An 18,583-nucleotide genomic window follows, 5' to 3' on the forward strand; every position below is an offset into this window, starting at 1 on the left:
AGCCAAGAGAAAGCCTGGGACTAGTATTACAGGGTCTCCTGGCAAAAACCCACAGACTCTAAAGAGGACTCTAATGGACTTTGGAGGGAAAGCGAAAGTCTAAAATGACACAAGAACTGTGTGTACATGCATTTTTTCAAAATGGCTTTCATGAGATTCTTAAAGGACAACAGGGTTAAAAACCCAATCAATGCTTTCCACTGATGATAACTATCCATATGTAGTACGAAGGGGAGTGAAGGAGAGATTATGCTAGACTTGGTAATAGCTCAAAGTCTCACTGGACGCTAGTGATAAGTCTTAAAAACCACCCATCTTTAGAAACAGGATTCATTTGTTTCCCTAAATTACCATCAAGGTGAATTTACTCTTTAAGTAGCTACTCGGACAAGTGTGTGTACATGTGTACGTATAAATTCAGTCAGATCATCTGAAATCAATGATTCTGAAGAAGTGACTTTAAAAGTTTCTTTCATAAGGGAATCCACAGCTTTAAGGCATTATAGCTGTTCTCTGACACAGAACAGGTATACAAATTAAAATCCAACTTTCCTACAATGACAGGTTAATCTTTCTAAATACTATCTTTAACATGACATTCCTTTCCCCCCCTCTATTCAATCAAATCTTATTCTCAAAAGACTTATCTCAAGGTTTACCTTTTTTGTGTTTGCAGCATCTTTGAGTTTTTAAGTCCACAATAATTTTTCTTTTCCTAATATTCTGATACTTGACTGCTATTATTTACCTGAGAAGCTTTAAAAATTACAGATACAGAGCTGGGGATTGAGCTTAGTGGTATAAGTGCCTGCCTGGCAAGTGTGAGGTCATGAGTTCAATTGCTGGTACCACGAAAAACAAAACAAACAAAAAAATTACAGATACATGTGTCTCAATCCCAGAAATTCCAACTCAGTAGATCTGAGGTAAGAACCATGAATCTGTGTGCTAAAGTTCTCCAGTAATTCTAATATCCTTTTAGGTTTGGTTGTGCAGCTTTCTGCTATCTATTAATGTTTACAGCATTCTGCATTGATGTTTAACCATGCAGGCAGGCAGGCCTCCATGGCACCTTTATCATACTTTTTATTGCACAACAAAAACTCTTTGAATCTACTTGAAGGCAGAATTCCTGAGCAGCTCACGTAGTTAGACATACAGGGTGTATTACGGTTTACAGCCCAACTCATAGTGGGGCTTTGGGGAGGTGACTGGATCAACAAAGCATGATATGACGCTGGTAAGTAGATTAGTTCACTGACGAATTTACAGTGAATTGGGATTCTGAGAGGTAAAGCCACATAAGAGGAGGTGGGTCACTGGGTGTGTGGCCTGGAAAAACCTATCTAACCCCTCTTGATCATTCTCTTTCTTTCTCTGCTTCCTGCTGCTATGCAATGAACTCTTTTTTTTTTCTCTGCCATGCCCTTCTGCCTTGCTGCCCTGCCTTGGAGCCAGTTGACTATGGAAAGAAACCTCTACAAACTGGGAGACAAGGGGCTGGGGATTTAGCTCAGCAGCATAAATGCCTGCCTTGCAAGTGTGTGGTCGTGAATTCAATCCCTGGTTCCGATAAAAAAGAAAAAGACCCCCCCCCAAAAAAAAACTGGGAGACAAAATAAACCTTTCCTCTCTTAACATGGGGGTACTGTGCTCAGCAACAAGAAAGTAACTAGAACAAGATGCACAATAAATGTTTACTAAATGAATGACAATGAGCTCTAAAGCTAGGCAAATTTAAATTCTAATCTGTGCCACCTTTGTCCTTGGGCAACATTAACTCACAGTCTCTGGGTCCCTTGTAAAGCAGGGTTAACAAGTCCTATCTGACAAGGTTAAGGAGTAAGTGAATTAATGTATGTGAAGTATCCAGCATACTTCCAGACACACAGGGAATGTGTTATGTATCTGGTCTACCCTTTCAAAAAAGATAGTATTGTAAGGTTTTTTAAAAAGCCCTCCATATGACCTAGTGCTACACTCTTTCCATGGGACATAATTAACAAACATTATTTGCCTTAACTTCATCAAATATCAGTTGCCTCTTAACACTGGGATTCCACACAGTCCAGGTATTCTGGCCTCTGATGCTCTTGGAGGCAGACACTGAGCACTGCAGGAATTCATTACATGTAACAAAGTGACACCACACCATTTTCATCTCCAATTATCTGCTTCACTTTCAAATACTCCTATGGAGGGCACAGGTACTCTCATTATAAGAGAGTTCAGTAGTTTCAAAGACTAGTTGTGTTTATATGCTTTTTAAAAATTTAATTTCTACAACAGTCACATAGTCATTTCTTTTACTGAGGAAACCTGAACCTTCCAGAAAAGTTAAGGCCCAAGAGACACGATTAGAAAACAAAACCATAATTCAAATCTAATTTTGACTTTAAGGTCTACTCCTTACGAACTGTATTAGATGACTGGGTTTTTGTTTTTTTGTTTTCAGTGTTGGGATTTGAACACAGGGCCTCGTGTCCTGTGTGCTCGGCAAATGCTCTACTACTGAGTCACATCCTGAGCCCGTTCTATGGGTTAATGCATGCGATTTTCAAGATTTTAGTTTACTTTTTTTTTCTTATGCTACTCACTCTGGTACTGTTTTTGGAACAAGCAACGATATCCACTAAACAAACAGCAGTTCATTTTGTTACCTTTCTAAAAGGAAGCCAAGACTAGGCTAAAAATAAGAAACCATCAAAATCTTTAGTAATGAATTTCTGAAGGTATCCTGGAAGTATTTCATCACCATAGATACTTTTAGCTGAGTGTCTGACACTGTATATAAGGTCTGTACTCTTCAATGGTTGAGTGATATAAAGGCAAATTTAAGAAATAAGTAACTAAGCAAGCTCTAGGCATCATTCTATTTATTTACACATTTATTTAGGTACTGGGGATCAAACTCATGACCTCATGTTTGCCAGGCAGGTGCTTACACCATGGAGCTAAACATCTGGCCCTAGGGATCATTCTACATTAAGTATCTAAAATCTGATGATAAAAATAGCAACTCTAATGCTTATTATTATTATTTTGTCTTTTTGAGACAAGGTCTCACTATGCAGTTCAGGTTGGCCTTGAGCTCATTTTACAGACCAGGCCAGTCTCAAATTTTGCTAGATTCTCCTGCCTCAGCCTTTCAAATGCTGAGATTACAGGCTGTACCACCACACCCAGTTTCCAATGGTTACTTTGAAAAACACATTGCTTGGTAGTTCCAATGGACTAAAAAATAGCAGTTTTTGTTAGGGAGTTAAATTCAGGGCCTTCTGCATGCTAAGCCAGTAATCTACCATTTAGCTACATCAGCCCACATATCTTTTTAAGAGTTAAAGAGAAAGAGATTTCAAGAGACAAAATCAATAAATTGTAATTTCTTAAAATGGGAGCCACACTTGGGACAAAGTTATAGAGGTTTTTTTATGCAAATGAATGCCTAGAGACTCAAGAAATCTGATCCCCAAGTATACACTGGGGATTGAACACAGGGCATCAGGCATGCTAGGCTAGCACTCTATTACTATTCCCCAGCCAAGGCTACCCACCACCCCGCTACACGGCCCTGGGAATTAAACCCAGAGCCTTGCACATGACAGGCAAGTGCTCTAGCCCTGAGCTACAGACTCAGCCCCAAGAAACCATTTTTTGAAGGAAAAATTTTACTCTGGCAATTATAATAGCACAGGTTGAATACTACTATTCAAAGAATTGGAGGCAGGTTTTGTTTTACTACGAAACTGAAAACAAAGTTCAATGCCGATGATCTCCAAGTAAAATTTACACGTAGAGATACTATCTCTCAAAACACCAAGGGTATATTTATCTACAAGTCCTTACAACTGTAAACACAGCCAAAATAAATAAATAAATAAACTAACCCTTGTTATTCTAAAAGGCTGTACTGTTTTGTTAAAGAAACTTTTCCTACATCTCTAACCTGATTAAAAATAATAAAAGAATAAAAACAAAGCAGGGCCAATTAGTCACAAGTATTACACTCTATTTTTATGTTGAACATTAGTATTATTCTTCATTATATACCAGTATTTTCTTTGCATCAATTAATATTTACCTGTTAATTGATAAGCCTTACAATTCTCTTAAGTTTCCTAATTGTTAATCACAAAAAGGGTATAATTTGTGTCAGATTTCCAGGCCCCTTAACAACGTCTATTTTCCAGGAAAATACATTTTCCTTTTCTGTGGCTCTGTGTAAGAATTTACAGTCTTAGAATTAAAAAAGGCTGCCAAGTGCAGAGTGCACATCACAATTCTGACGCTGAGCTGAAACTTAACAGGTGTTTTGTTTTCTAATTTGAGGCTGGGCTTAGTGTAAGTCATACTAATTTGGAGTAGATTTTCAAGCTGCCAAACAAAATTTTGATAAAATAGGTTCTCTAAGTGATTCTAATATGCTACCAAGCCTAGAAACTACTGATCTAAATAGTGAAAATTTAAGACAGTCACAGAGAATAAGAACTATCTATGAAAGAAAAGCAAAACAATGGAAGAAATCACTTAGTACATTGTCTGTGTAATACATATGCGAATGTTCCTGCCGGTAAGAATGTGTGAACTAAAAGCCTATTAACAGGTATTCTATAACCTTACTGATATCATCCTGCTTTTCAGTTGGCATAAATCTGTGGCTGATTTCCAAATTTTACTTTAGAGACCCTTCAGTCTCTTTTGCTATTTATTAAGTCTGTGAATTAGGCTTAGAAAATAGCCCCTCCTCCCAAATTGTTTCCCCAAAACACCAATTTCACTTACATTATCATGTTTAAAAAAACACAACATCTTCAATTCTCGGAAGACTCTTTTGCAAGAGACCAGATTCTGGAAGACGTTGGGCATCTTTTTGAGTGCTACTCTCTTTCCATCTCTTGGATCTGTTACTGACCTAAAGAAGCAATATTTGGGGGAAAAGAGAAAGAAGAAAGAAAAAAGTCAATTCTAAACCTTGTTCTCCAATGTTTCAGATCATAACAAGTATCTTTATCTTAAAACACTTAATATTAAATCCACATAATAATGCTTAAGGCATCAGTGAGAAAAAAAAAAGATAAAAGAGTACATTCAAAGAAATGCTCAGCTACCCAACTCATCTGCCAGGTTTTCTTTTTAAAATCCTGCCTAAAGTTCTAGAAAACACTTTCAAATTTTCACTATTGAGATCAGTAGTTTCTAGGCTTGGTAGCATATCTGATCACTTAATACATTTGTGGAAGGTGTAATAGTGTCGGTGACAAAGTCATTTTAAAGAAACCCAAAAAAGCAGCAAGAAAATTCACAGCCAAAGTCACAGTAGTTTTACACTTTACTTTCACAATCATATTCAAGATGGAAGAGATGTTCCAACAACAATGGTTTCTAGAACATCTTTCAGTAACTGAGCTAACTGAGCAATGTCCTCTCCTCAGAAGTTTAAATGGCAGCTCGGGGATCCTTCTAGTTCCGGAAGTGGTGAAGATCTCTCCCCTTTTGTTTCCCAAGCTTGCTAGTGTTCCTCTTTTAATAGCTCAGTGTCCCCTACTGTGCCTTTGTTATTATTTTGGCCTTTGAACTGTCTCACCAATTACATTTCTCTGTTTAAAATACCAGTGTGACTTCCATTTTTTTTACTAACTGGATTTAACTGATACATATTAAACTAAATAATTAAAAGAAGCAAATCAATAAACTGTGTGAGTTGGCAATAAACCAAGATTTTTCTGTCTTCTGTTTTGTTTTTCATCCACTCATCACCTGAGGGACGGCTGTTCTTGTAGGATATATTCTTGTCTGACTGACTTACCTAAACTCCTACTATCACTTATTCTAACTACCATTATCTTTCCTTTCTTCTTGTGATTATGCAGTACTTATTTTTTTTTTTGTACTGGAAATCAAAATCAGGACCTTGCCCTTGTTAGGCAGGCACTTGGGCCACTGAGCTGTATCCCTGGCCCTATGCAGGGGCTTTTAGTATCCTTCCTAAATTTGATTCATTTTTAAAAATTGTTTCTTGTTTTTTGTTTTTTTGTGTTTTTGAGACAGGGTTTCACTATGCAGTTCAGGTTGACCTTGATCTCATTATGTAGTCCAGGCTGCCCTCAACTCAGTGATCCTCCTGCCTCAGCCTCCTGAGTGCTAGGATCACAGGTGTGTGGCACCACACCTGGCAAGATCTGATTCATTTTAAATTCTGATCTATGTGTTATCAATGTTTCTAAGTTATTAATCAAGTTTAGAATAGGACTGAGAATATGAATGTAAATCTTAGCAACAGAATAGCACTAGAAACCACCCGTAAGACTATCAACCAATCATTCATCTTGGGTATGGTTATTCAATCAACTACCCATTCAATTAACTACGATTACTCAGTCTTTTCATCTTGTCCACAAAGATATCAGACAATCATCAAATTATCTTCCTGGAAATAAAACATTTCTGTTATCCCCCCATCTAAAAACCCTAACAAACGTCTCTGTGAAATCCTTTTAGTGAACACTACCTCCTTCCCAGAGTGATTATGAAACTCTTACATGATGCATCCTAGTATTTTAAAACCACATGAAGACTTCTTTCTACGACTGAATAAAACCTGGTAAAATAATTATTTTAAAATTTTAAATAATTTAAAATTTAATAATTATTTTAAAATGTGACTCAATTAGGCCAGGAGACCAAATATTCAAGAACATTACTTAGTAGTGACCAAAACTTTCAGCATTGCTTAAAACCCACATAAAGTAGACAACTAAAATAAGCAGATTGAATAAGAGTATATTCAAACTGTTAGTTTAAACTACTAGTTGAAATGGTTGCCAACTGTACTATAATAATTTTTAATATCTTTAACAACCTAACACAATAAATACTGATCTTTAAAAATGAATAAATTGATTTAACACAATTCCCCTTCCAAGGGCATCATATAACAATACTCCCGAACTTCTGTTTGTAACCGTCACCTCACTGGTCACCTTCTGGTTCAGAGACCTATTCTCAGATAAACCTAATCGACTCAGACTCAAGGTTAGCACTGTGCCTTGTAATATTTTAAGGTAAATTTCACAAAATAGCATTTTATTATTCATGCAAAAGTCAGTCATGCCTGTGGCTGGTAACAATGTAACTCTAACGAACCTGAATGGCAATGCAGAAATTTCACGCAATGTTGAGTTTGTTCTCTCTCTAACTTGAGGTAGCAGATGCTGTAGCTCAGCACAAAGGGTATCCCAGAGCACAGTAAGTGTGGAAACACGCTACACAGGCATTCTTTTATCTCCTTTGTTATACAAAGGCTTGCCATGCTTAGTTCTGTGCTATTGCAATACTCTGGTTATTCCAACTGAACTTGCTAATGAACACCCAGCTGCAGAGATAATAACATTTAGGGCAACTTTGCTCATTTCAGGGAAAAGGAGCCATCCTACGACTTTAATTCACATGCTGGGAGTTACTCACTGCTAAATACTAGACACCCTACATAGCCTGTCTGTCATTTCACCTGATTACCTTCCTAGGCATAAGTTATATTAATAGGTGCTTTTCTCCAAAGTTTTAAATTAATAACTGAATTTTCAAATTCATCAAAAATAAAGTTTTAAGGTTATGAGAAAGTGTCTTTATATTAGTCCAGAGTGTATCAATCTTTCTCTGCAATTAGAACACAAGTGTAACTGTTTCTTAAAATGCCAGAATCCAAACTCCATTCTTCAGAGAGATGTATTTTGTCAAGAGTATAATAACAAACAAGAAACCTTTTAGGTCTGTTATGGTCATTTTGACACAAATTTTCTTAACCCCAGGAAATCCTAACCACTACTACAATCTACTTAAATTCCTGACAAGAAGAAAAGTTGGAATGAAGATTTAGAAAAGAGTTAAGACTTACTACTGGAGATACTTTTTCTAGAACCAAAATGTCACGTCGTAAAGCATCTCTAAATTAGTAAAACTAGTCAGCAAGAATTTCTGAAACACTGTGAATTTCTTTTGTTGGAATGGTACTAGGGACTGAATCAAGGACCTCTGCATCCGAGGCCAGTTAAAATTTTGAGACAGAGGCTTGTTTAAGCACTAAATTGTGCAGGTTTGAATATTCCCTCCTCTTGCCTCAGCCTCCCAGAATGCTGGGATTACAGGAGTACACCACCATACCCAGCCCTCATTCATTTGTATGTGAACAATCTACTCTCTACTTATCCTTAGCATGTATGTTCATGTTTCTGACACAAGTTGTTAGCTATTCAAAAGCACATAATTTATAGTAAGAATTCCTCTATTTGGATTAAGAAAATCAGGTTCTTCTATTCATGTACAGTTATCAGCAAATCCCCATTTTTTGCTATATATACTCTACTTACTGTACCAACTGTACCATTACAGGATACATCTCAATAACACTCTTAAAGATTTTTGCTTTCCTGTTTATTTAGAAATTTCTTTCTTTCTTTCTTTTTTGTAGCGGGGATTGAACTCATGACTACATGCTTGCAAAGCAGGCGCTTATGCCACTGAGCTAAATCCCCAGTCCCCAAATTCGATTTCTTTAAAAGTTATTTTTACTTATATTTAAATTAATTCTGCTCAAGAAAATAGTAAACTATGAGACAATTTTTTGACAAATAAGTCTAGAAAGGGTCAGGGATTTAGCTCAGTGGCTTAAGCACCTGCCTGGCAAGTATGAGGGAGTTCGCCATAAACAAAAGTCTAGAAAATACACTTAGTTGTACCCTAACCTTTATTAGGTATTCAGGGACACATAGCAATTTAAGGAATAAATTAAAGAATAAGGAATTTATTTTCATGCCTCTCTGCTCTTTTTGACCAAAATTTTAAAAGGCTATAATTTAACAGATTATACACTGCCATAATTTACCGAAGTATCATTTTGAAGAACAAATCCTTCTAGCCTGACCCCATCAAAAATGACAATCTAGACTCATTGTTCATATTTACATTATGTGTTCTACAGTTGAGTTTGATTTTTGGTTTGTTTACTTACATTTGGTATTTAATGGGTTTTCTGTATGCATAAGGAAGTAATTTTTTTCCTACATAAAATGACCCCAAACTGTTAACTTATCAGAAAAAAAAAAAGGCCTTACACAATAGCTACACTAAGGCTATGGTGAGATACTTTACTCTTTTTTAAAAAAATACATCCTCCTAACATTATTCAGTGGCAGACACAAAACATCTATAACTGAAAGAGTTAAATATCAAGCATTCTCTAATTCTGTGTTTAAATAAATGCACTCGGCCATTTTGATCTGTAGTGAAACACCCAAGGATACTACTGACAGAGGAGGAGGGATAAGGAACAGGGAAAGCCAAGTAATACCAGAATATCATTTATTTTCAAATACTACTGCCAAGACATTCTTAAGACCCTTTCAATTACTCCACCAACAATGCAGGCTGAGTTAAAATACAACTGGAAATCACTTCATGTTAACCTTGTGGTCTTGTTCTTCACACCATGAATTAACTGGTTCCATCCATACTGTATCTGCTGTAGAGATACAAAGACTCTTCCTAGCAATCACTGTCAAGTATCCCTGCGATGACTGTGACCTGCCAGCACAAAGTGCCACCCCTGTTTTTCAATGGGGGATTTTCTCATGTTAGGGAGTGAACATGATACAGCGTAGTACGCCAAGTCTGGGAAGTTCTCATGGTCCACCAACCACAGTCCTCTTAGAAACAGATCTATGAATATTGCATGGGGAGGAAAACTAGTTGCAATGAAGGAAAGGTTTCTGCATAAAGCTACAAAGGAAACAATTCCCATGCTGCTACTGGATTTTAACAACTTGCAGAGAGGTCACAAAGGGTAACTAAAATTGTCACACAAAACTGCATTTGTTTTTAATTCCATTGATGACTTCCTGAAATTTATGTTTAGTAACAGATGCTGAGGAATATAGTTAAAAAAAAAAACAACTAAAGACTCATCATTCTTGTTGCCCATTAAATTTATAAGGATAGAAATCACCACATTGAAGGAAAGGAACAATTTTATAAATGTGGTAGGTTTGTAAAATACTTTAATGTGGGGTGAGAATGTAGCTCATTGGTAAAGCATTTGCCAGGCATATTTGAGAATGTGTGTTTAGTGCCACTATGCCTTTTCCCCCTCAAAAAACAAGGTTTAGTGAATTTTAAAGTTTACAGAGTCAGAAAAAAAACCTTTGACCTTGCCATAAAAAACCTTTATCATTTAACATCTTAGTGGCTAATTTAGTATTTTAATACAAAATATGACTCAACAGGCTGATAGTTAATATACAGAAAACATGTAATATTAAAAAGGCTTTTTTAAAAAATATATATACTGGGGATTAAACTTACAAATTCGCGCTTGCCAAGCAGGCAGTTGTGCCACTGAGCTAAATTCTATCTCTAAAAAGGCATTTTGAATGAAGCTTAGAATTAAGGTTATACATAAATATTTGTATTTTCTAGAGATTTACACCTAATTTATATGGCCTGAACGTGAATGCACGTTGTGTGAATGTGTGTGTGATAATAACAGAGGACTTGTTTTAAAACACTTCAGCTGGGTGTGGTCGTGCATGCTTATAACACCAGCACTGGGGAGGCTGAGGCAGGAGAACTGTAGCAAGTTTAAGACCAGCCTGGGCTACAAAGTGAGCTCAAGACCAGCCTGAATTGCATTAGTGAGACTCTGTCTCAAAAAGACAAAATAAATAAATAAATACAATGCTTTAGTAGCAACAGTAAAAAGGGATAGTGAAAAATGACATAATACGGGCAATTATCAAATCTGGGTGATGGGTATAAGGCTGTCTAACTACATAGAGGTAAAGAAAATAATGTTGAGAATTTTAAAAATTGAAATAAAATTTATGAAAAACTTTATGATAACATACTATATAAAAATACAATATAAAAATTCAGTATTTGGAATTAAAGCTAAAAAATGAAGGGTAAGACTTCTACACAAAACAATAACAAAGAAAATCTTGAAAGATGCTGAAGAATATAATGTTATTTTCAGGGACTAGAAGACACAATATTGTAAAAATTTCAATTCTCTCCCAAGTGATTAACAGATTAAAACCACATCTTCTTGTGAAACTAAACAAATTACCCAACCCCACCCCAGGGTGGTAAAACCCTAGGCAGTCACAGTGTTTCTCAGTTATATTCTCAGCTCCAAATTATTTCTAGACTTTTTTTTAATATGCAAAAGTGCTAAGAATGGCTAAAACACTGTTGAAGAACAAGATGGAAAAAACTGCTCTGCTAGATATGAAAACTTAGCTACCATCACTTACACAGTGTACTTTTGGTCTAAGTATAGACCAAGGAAAGAACTATGACCTAGAAATGAAGTCTTCCTCAAACGGACACTCTTCTTACCAAAAAGATACCTCTGCAGAGTACAGCAAACAGGAAGGCTGTGACAGTTATTAAGTTACTGTCTCTTGGCTCCAAACCACCTACACTTGGCCAAACACTGCAAACCACATTCTGGCTTTGCCAGCTGGTTCACTGGTGGGCTCTGCCAATGGGGCTCTCAGAGTGAGCTGCAAGGCTGGAGGAGAAAGAGGCTTATTCCCTCTCTCCGTGGGCTTCCTTTCTGCTTCTTGTTTCTGTGTGGGTGCCACCCAGCAACACTTCTTCCTCCTAGCAGTGCTAGCTGCTTCCCACAGGAGTGGCTGAAACTAGCTTACAGTTCTCCCAACTCTTGCAGAGCTAGCCTCACTGCATCTTCCACCCTAGACACCAACACTAGGGAGCAGTATCCTTTCCGTTGACAGCAGGATTTCTGCCACGTGGGACTGTAAGTTTTAATAATTCCGAAGTCTTTCCTATATTCTCCTGGGTACGAAGTGGAAGCTGCTATCTCTGTGATATCTCAGTGTTCCTTTTTTGCCTTTTTAATTACCAGTTGACAACTTTTTAGCTAATTAGCATATTTTTCATATTAAACTGTTTGACTCACTGGCTGCAGGTTCTTTTCCTGACCAGACACTGGCAGATACATCAGGCTTTAGTATGTACATTAGGTATTCATATGGAAAAGCAAAGTGAACATTTACCTCTACTAAGCACATGACTAAATTCCAGATGAGTTAAGATACAAATGTGAACTGCAAAATCAAACAGCTTTTAGAAAATAATCATACCTTCGTGATATTGGAGCAGGGAAAGATTTCTTCAATATGACACAAAAGATACTAATCATACTGGAAAGTACTGTACTGATATATTTGTATACTTTAAAATCAAGAATTTAGCTGGGCATGGTAGCATACATCTGTAATCTCAGCACCTGGGAGGCCGTGGCAGGAGAATCCCTGCAAGTTTGAGGCCAGCTTGAGCTATATAATGAGTTCAAGGCCAGCTCGGACTACACAGTGAGATGCTGTATCAAAAAAAAAAAAACAATCAAGAACTCCTTTTCATTACATTGTTAAAAGAGGGACTGGGATAAAGCTCAGCGGCACAGCACCTGCTTGGCAAGTGCAAAGTCCTAAGTTAATTCCTGGTATCAAACAACAAAAGGCTAAAAATGCAAGTCACACAGAAGATGCTTGCAATGCAAGGAATACACACACACACACACACACACGCACACATATCCATTTTTTAGAAATACAACAATTGCAAATATTTTATAAAGATGTGGTACAATGGCTATTCTCACAGGTTGATGGAGAGAAGTGTGCATTACTAAATCAATTGGAAAACAAATTGGCATTATCCATTAAATCAATGATTCATACTCCTTTGGCCCTGTAATCTGACTCTGTGATGTATATTCAAAAAAATGTGCATGTGTATAAACTCTAAAACACACAGGGTGTTCATGCAACACACCTGTAATCTCTTTAGAACTGGACACAATTAAAATATCCATGAACAGTAGTAGAATAAACAAATGGTTGTATATACACGCAAGGGAATATTCTACAGCAATTAAAATTAACAACAGCTACACACAAAACCACAAATGAATCTCACAATCCTAATTTTGAAAAAGGAAACCAATCAAGATCAATATAGACTGCAGGATTTCACTTGCATATCAAAAACATAAGCAAAGCTAAAGTCTAATGTCAGGGATATGCATGTAGGAGAAAGAAACTCAAGAAAAGACAGGTTCACTATAAAAGTTAGGATAACAGTTATCTTTGGGAGGCAGGGAAACATGGTGAGAAAAAACACATGGAACTTCTGGGTTCTGATGATGTCCTATTTTTCACCTGAATAGTAGTTGTAGAGATTGTGTCTTTGTGATAAATCACTGAGCTGTACTTTGATTTTGCATACTGTATGTTTTTGTGATATTATTTAACTAGAATTTCTCCATTTAGTTTTCTAACATCAAAGTACTTTAGCTTAAAATCTGTGTAATGCATGATTTTTAAAGAGGATGATTCATTATTTCTCGTGTGGGTATATATATAGCTGCCCAAAAGATTCTGACATTTCTTTCTCTGTGCCATAAGTTCATTCTGTGGAGAGGAGTGTGCTAAACATACTTTCTTTGGTAAAATTTTGAAGGAATTTGTTTGTCTAAAAAAACAAACATTTTCTTCAACATTACACAGGAGTTATGAGATTAGAAAGATTCCACAGGACAGTGGCATCAGATGAGTTTGGGACAATTATACCTTGAGTCTAACCACAATCTCCTAACTTCACCCACTGTGAAGCAAAATGCAGAAGCAACTACAACACATACATATGCTTCAGGTTTTCTAACTAGTTAACCTGTTAAGAATAACCAAACCTAAAAATATTGCAAAAGCAATATAGGAGGAGGCAAGACTTTTCGCTGTGACAAACTGCAAGTCAGAACTCTTTCCTTCAAAACAAATGTAAAACAAGGGACCAGTATCACAAACAAACTTTCCAGGACTCTAGAAAATGACTAAAATCAAGTAACAAATTTGTTGTTTATGTTTTTGTCTTTTTGAGACAAGAGTTTCACTGTGCAGTTCAGGCTGGTCTTGAACTTACTATGTAGCCCAAACTGGCCTTGAACTCAGAGCAATAGTCTTGCCTCAGCCTCATGAGTGCTGGGGTTACAGGCATGTGCCACTACACCCAGGAAAGTGATAAATATAGAAGTATTTATGAAAAATCATTGAAATCTGAGTCCTGACAGTGGGAATCAGTGGCAATACTGCTTAGGGCTTGTCTTGGTTACTTTTCTCTTGTTGCTGAAACAAAATAACTGGTACCGAAAATTAAAGAAGGGAAGGTTTATTTAGCTTATACTTCTTGGAGGTTTCGGCGTATACTCAGCTAGCTCCAAGGCATGGTGACTGTGGCTAAGGGGCAGCCATTCACGGCAGCCGGAAGCAACAAAAGTGAGCAGGGTAAAAAAGAGAAAAGCACACCTACTTCCCTCCCTTAGAGTATGCCAGTCACCCCCAACTCCCCAGGACAGGTGCAGCACTCGCTCCACCAATCCCAGTGCTAGACAGTGAGCCAGTCATAAACACTAGACTCGGCCACCCTAGAAAGGCCCGTCTCCCACGACCGCATGAGGCTTTGGGAGTCATTTAAACAAACGGCTACAAAGATGCACCCAATTCATGCAATAATGCTACCTGGACAAGGTTGGTGATGAAAACCAGCAGCTGTGCTGCATAACGGAGATGACAACATCGGAAATGAAAAGCAAAAAATCCATACCAGTAGCCATGTGGGAAAAAGCATCCAACTTTACTGGAAAAGAACAGAGAAAACCTATAGCTCTGTTGGCCCAGGGCAGCTCCCCCAGGTTGGAAGGCAAATAGACTGACAGAGCCCAGAATTTTCTTGGGAGGCTGAGGCAGAAAGACTGCTGTAGATTCACGGCTGACCTGAACTACATAGTGAGATCCTGGAAATGAAACAGTCATAGAGGGGCTAGATAAACTCTAAACATTCCTGGCTGGATGTTGAGTACATGTTGAGAACAATTAAAAATCCCGGGCGCACTGCTGAGGTAGGCAGACAGAAAGGGGACCCTAAACAGGCCAGGTTAAAAAAAAAACTGTGGAGAGATCTGAGCAGCAGTACTCCCATGTGGAGAAATTCTTCCCATTATATTAAGTTTAGGCAAGTTGCTTGAAAAATAAATACATATAGCAACCATAATGACAACCCTAAGAAAAAGGGGAAAAAAATCAATCCAGGTTATTATACTATGTTATCCAATATGTGCAATTTTAATACAAACATTTTGAGACATGTAAAGAAAAAGAAAAATGTGATCTACACAAACAAACAAACAAAAAGTCAATCAATAGAAAACTATTTCTGAGTGAAACTCAATTATATTCTAAAGAAGACTCCAAAACTAGCTAATATAAAACCAGGTATGGTGGTGCATGCCTGCAATCCCAGCACTTGAGAGGCTGAGGTAGGAGGATAGCTTCAGGTTTGAAGTCAGCCTGGGCTACACAGTAATTCCAGGCCAGCCTTAACTACAGAACCAGACCCTGTTGCAAACAAACAAACAAACAAACAAACAAACAAACTTTAGTGTTGAAAAGTACAATATTAGAAATAAAAATATCAATTTAATTGGCCCAGCAGCAGATTTGAGAAAGGAGGTAAAAAAAGAATCAATGAATGTGATGACAGACTGAGGAATTATATGATCTGAAAGCGGGAGGGAAATTTGAAACAAATGAACAGACTCTCAGGGACCTATGCAGTAGTACGGAGTGGGACAAAGAAGGGAGAGAAAGGGGCAGGAAACATATTTGAAGAAATAATGACAGAATCTCCCAAATCTAATGAAACATAATGTATGAATCCAGATTAAAAAGAAAAGAAAACCCCAAAAGGATAAACACAAGAGATCCACATATAGACATGTCATTGTCAAACACATTTTAAAGGCAAACAGGAACTCCTCAAATAACAAAATTAGGGCAATAATAAATGACTTCTAATCAGAAATATTGGAGGCTAGAATTCAGCAGATGCCTATGTCAGAGGGGGAGGCAAATGAACACAATAGAAACAAAACATGAGAAATGCAGGAAACAGCAAGATGGCAAATGTAAATCCAATCGTATCATTAGTCACACTAAACACTAATGGACTAAATATTTTAATCAAAAGACAGAGCTTGACATTGATTGATTGACTGTCTTTTAAAAACTGTTTCACTGGCAGTTCAGGCTGAACTTAAATTCACTATGTAGCCCAGGCTAGCCTTAAACGCATGGTGATCTTCTTGCCTCAGCCTTCCAAATGCTGGGATTACAGGCATGTCTTACCATGCCTGGCAAATGACTGAATTTTAAAAGATTCCACTACATGATATCTATAAAACACATATTTTAGATTAAAAATTACAATTAGTACAATTAAAAATTACAATTAAAAATAGTTTAGAAGAAAACCATGGAAAGAGATAGTAACTCTGTTAGACAGCTATAGAGGTTATAAGACAAGGGGAGAAGGGATATAGTTCACTGACTTGCCTAGTATGCGTAAGGACCTGGGTTTAATGCCCAGCACTGCAAAAACAATTAAAAATTAAAACAAACAAAACCCCACAGGCAAAATAGAACAAAAAGTATATATAGTAAGAGTAAATGTATCACGGAAATGTAACAACTACAAATTGATATACACCTAAAAAATAGGACTCTAAAATACTTGAAGCAAAACTTGACAGAAATGAAAGGTGAAACAGACAATCCAAAAATATTTGATTAAGGCAATCTCAAGTTCAAGGACAGCCCTTGCAATTTAGACCCCACAGTGAGAGGCATGGGGGAGAGGGAGAGGGAAGAGAGGAGGGGAGGAGAGGAAAGAGGTGGTGGTGCTGGGATGAGGCTCAATGATAAAGCACTTACACGCTCAGGGCCTCGGTTCCATCTCCAGCACTCCCCTGCCAAAAGCCCATTTTATCTACACATAACGCCATGGAGATTTTAATACATCATTCTCAAAGCCAGAACACCTAAACAAATTATACTTGGGGGTGACAATGCACAATGTATGTACCATTGATGCCCCTTTCATTACTATTGTGTTTTTTGGTATCAGGGATCAAACTCACAACTGCGCGGTTGCAAGGCAGGTGCTTATGCAGCTGAGCTAAATCCCCAGTCCCTTCATTAGGGTTTTGAAGCAAAAACAAACAAAACCCCCACAAATCGTAACACCATCAGCCAATTTGACCCATCTTTTATTTATAAGACATTCTACTAACAACAGCAGAATATACATTCTTTTCAAGTACACAGTTTTCTCTAGGAAAGAACAAATGCTAGATTAAAAAAGACATTCTAGTAAATTATAAATGATTGAAATCAGCCAAAATATGTTTTTGGTCTACAATAGAGTAAAATTACAAATAAAAATAAATTTTGAAATTTCTCAAATATTAATACATTAAACTATACATATCTAAGAAACATCAAAGAAGCCGAGGGAAATTTTAAAAATATTTTAGGTAACTAAAAATTAAGGTGTAATTTGTCAAAACTTATTGGTACAGTTAAAGAAGTGCTTAGAGGGAAAATTTGTATCTTTAAACATCCATGTAGGAAATAAAGGTCTCAAATTTGTAATACCTTAAGTTTCTGCTTAAAGAAATTAGAATCTAAAACCTAAAGAAAGCAATGGAAATGAGAATTGAACTCAGTAAAAGAAACAGCAAAACAAATCAGGAAAATCAAGGAAATGAAAGACAGTTCTCTGAAAAGTTTAGGAAAGAAAAAAAAAAAGAAAAAAACCTGTTAGCTAGACTGCTTGAGAAAACTAAACAAAGTTAAAGTCAGTAATGAAAAAAAGAAGCATCACTACTGACCATAAACAAAAGAATTAAGAGATGATTAAGAATATTTGTATGGCAAGAAATCCAAAAACTAAAATGAAAGAGGAGAATTCCTAGAGAGAAGAGTTACTAAAAATGAAGAATCAGAAAATCTAGTTAGGTGTTGCAATGTACACTTGTAATCCCAACACTCAGGAGGCTGAGGCAGGAAAACACTTTCAAGTTTGAGACCAGCCTGGACTATGAAGTGAGCTCACGGACAACCCAAACTGCACAGCAAGACCCGGTCTCAAAACAAAAACAAATAAAACAATGGTGTCGCCTAAGAGAAAGAATAAGGCAAAAGTGTCTGTCCATAGCATGTCTATTCAAATTTACTAGGAAGTTCTTGCCAGTGGAAAAATGAAAAAGAAAGGTATGGTAGTCAGGGTTTGCAAGGAAAACAATTTAATACAGGATACAAAATTAATTTCATAATAGTCACCCAAAGAGTCAAACACAAAAAGTACAGGAAATGTCCACACACTACAGACCCCAAAGAATCCAACTGAGGGCCTGCATTCCGTGGCAATGTCCTGCATGAGTCCTGCAGAAGACAGAGTCCACAACAATGACTCATGCAACTCTGTTTCATGAAACTGCACTGGGAAGGCCCAAAGGTCAGGGGTGGAAGCTAAAAAGTCTATGCCAGCAGGAAAAAGGATCTGGGCCAGTAGGCTGTTGGTTCTGCACTGGAGCCAAGAAGCAGCTGCAAATAGGGACCAGAGCTCCCTCAGAAAGTACCACAACCATCCTCAGCAACGACAAGGT

At 37.1% G+C, this 18,583-nt stretch overlaps 1 protein-coding gene across 1 annotated transcript in view; it reads right to left on the minus strand.

Annotated features, from left to right (window-relative positions):
- Nlk (nemo like kinase) overlaps nucleotides 1–18,583 on the minus strand; it is a 142,096-nt gene that overhangs the window by 63,122 nt on the left and 60,391 nt on the right. The window contains exon 2 of the mRNA XM_003469742.5: nucleotides 4,783–4,912. Within this exon, the coding sequence (XP_003469790.1) occupies nucleotides 4,783–4,912 (130 nt within the window). The remainder of the gene's footprint in view (nucleotides 1–4,782; nucleotides 4,913–18,583) is intronic.

Source organism: Cavia porcellus, unplaced genomic scaffold (assembly GCF_034190915.1).
Source record: "Cavia porcellus strain 051 isolate PalLab524CR breed Dunkin Hartley unplaced genomic scaffold, mCavPor4.1 scaffold_6, whole genome shotgun sequence".
NCBI lineage: Eukaryota > Metazoa > Chordata > Mammalia > Rodentia > Caviidae > Cavia > Cavia porcellus.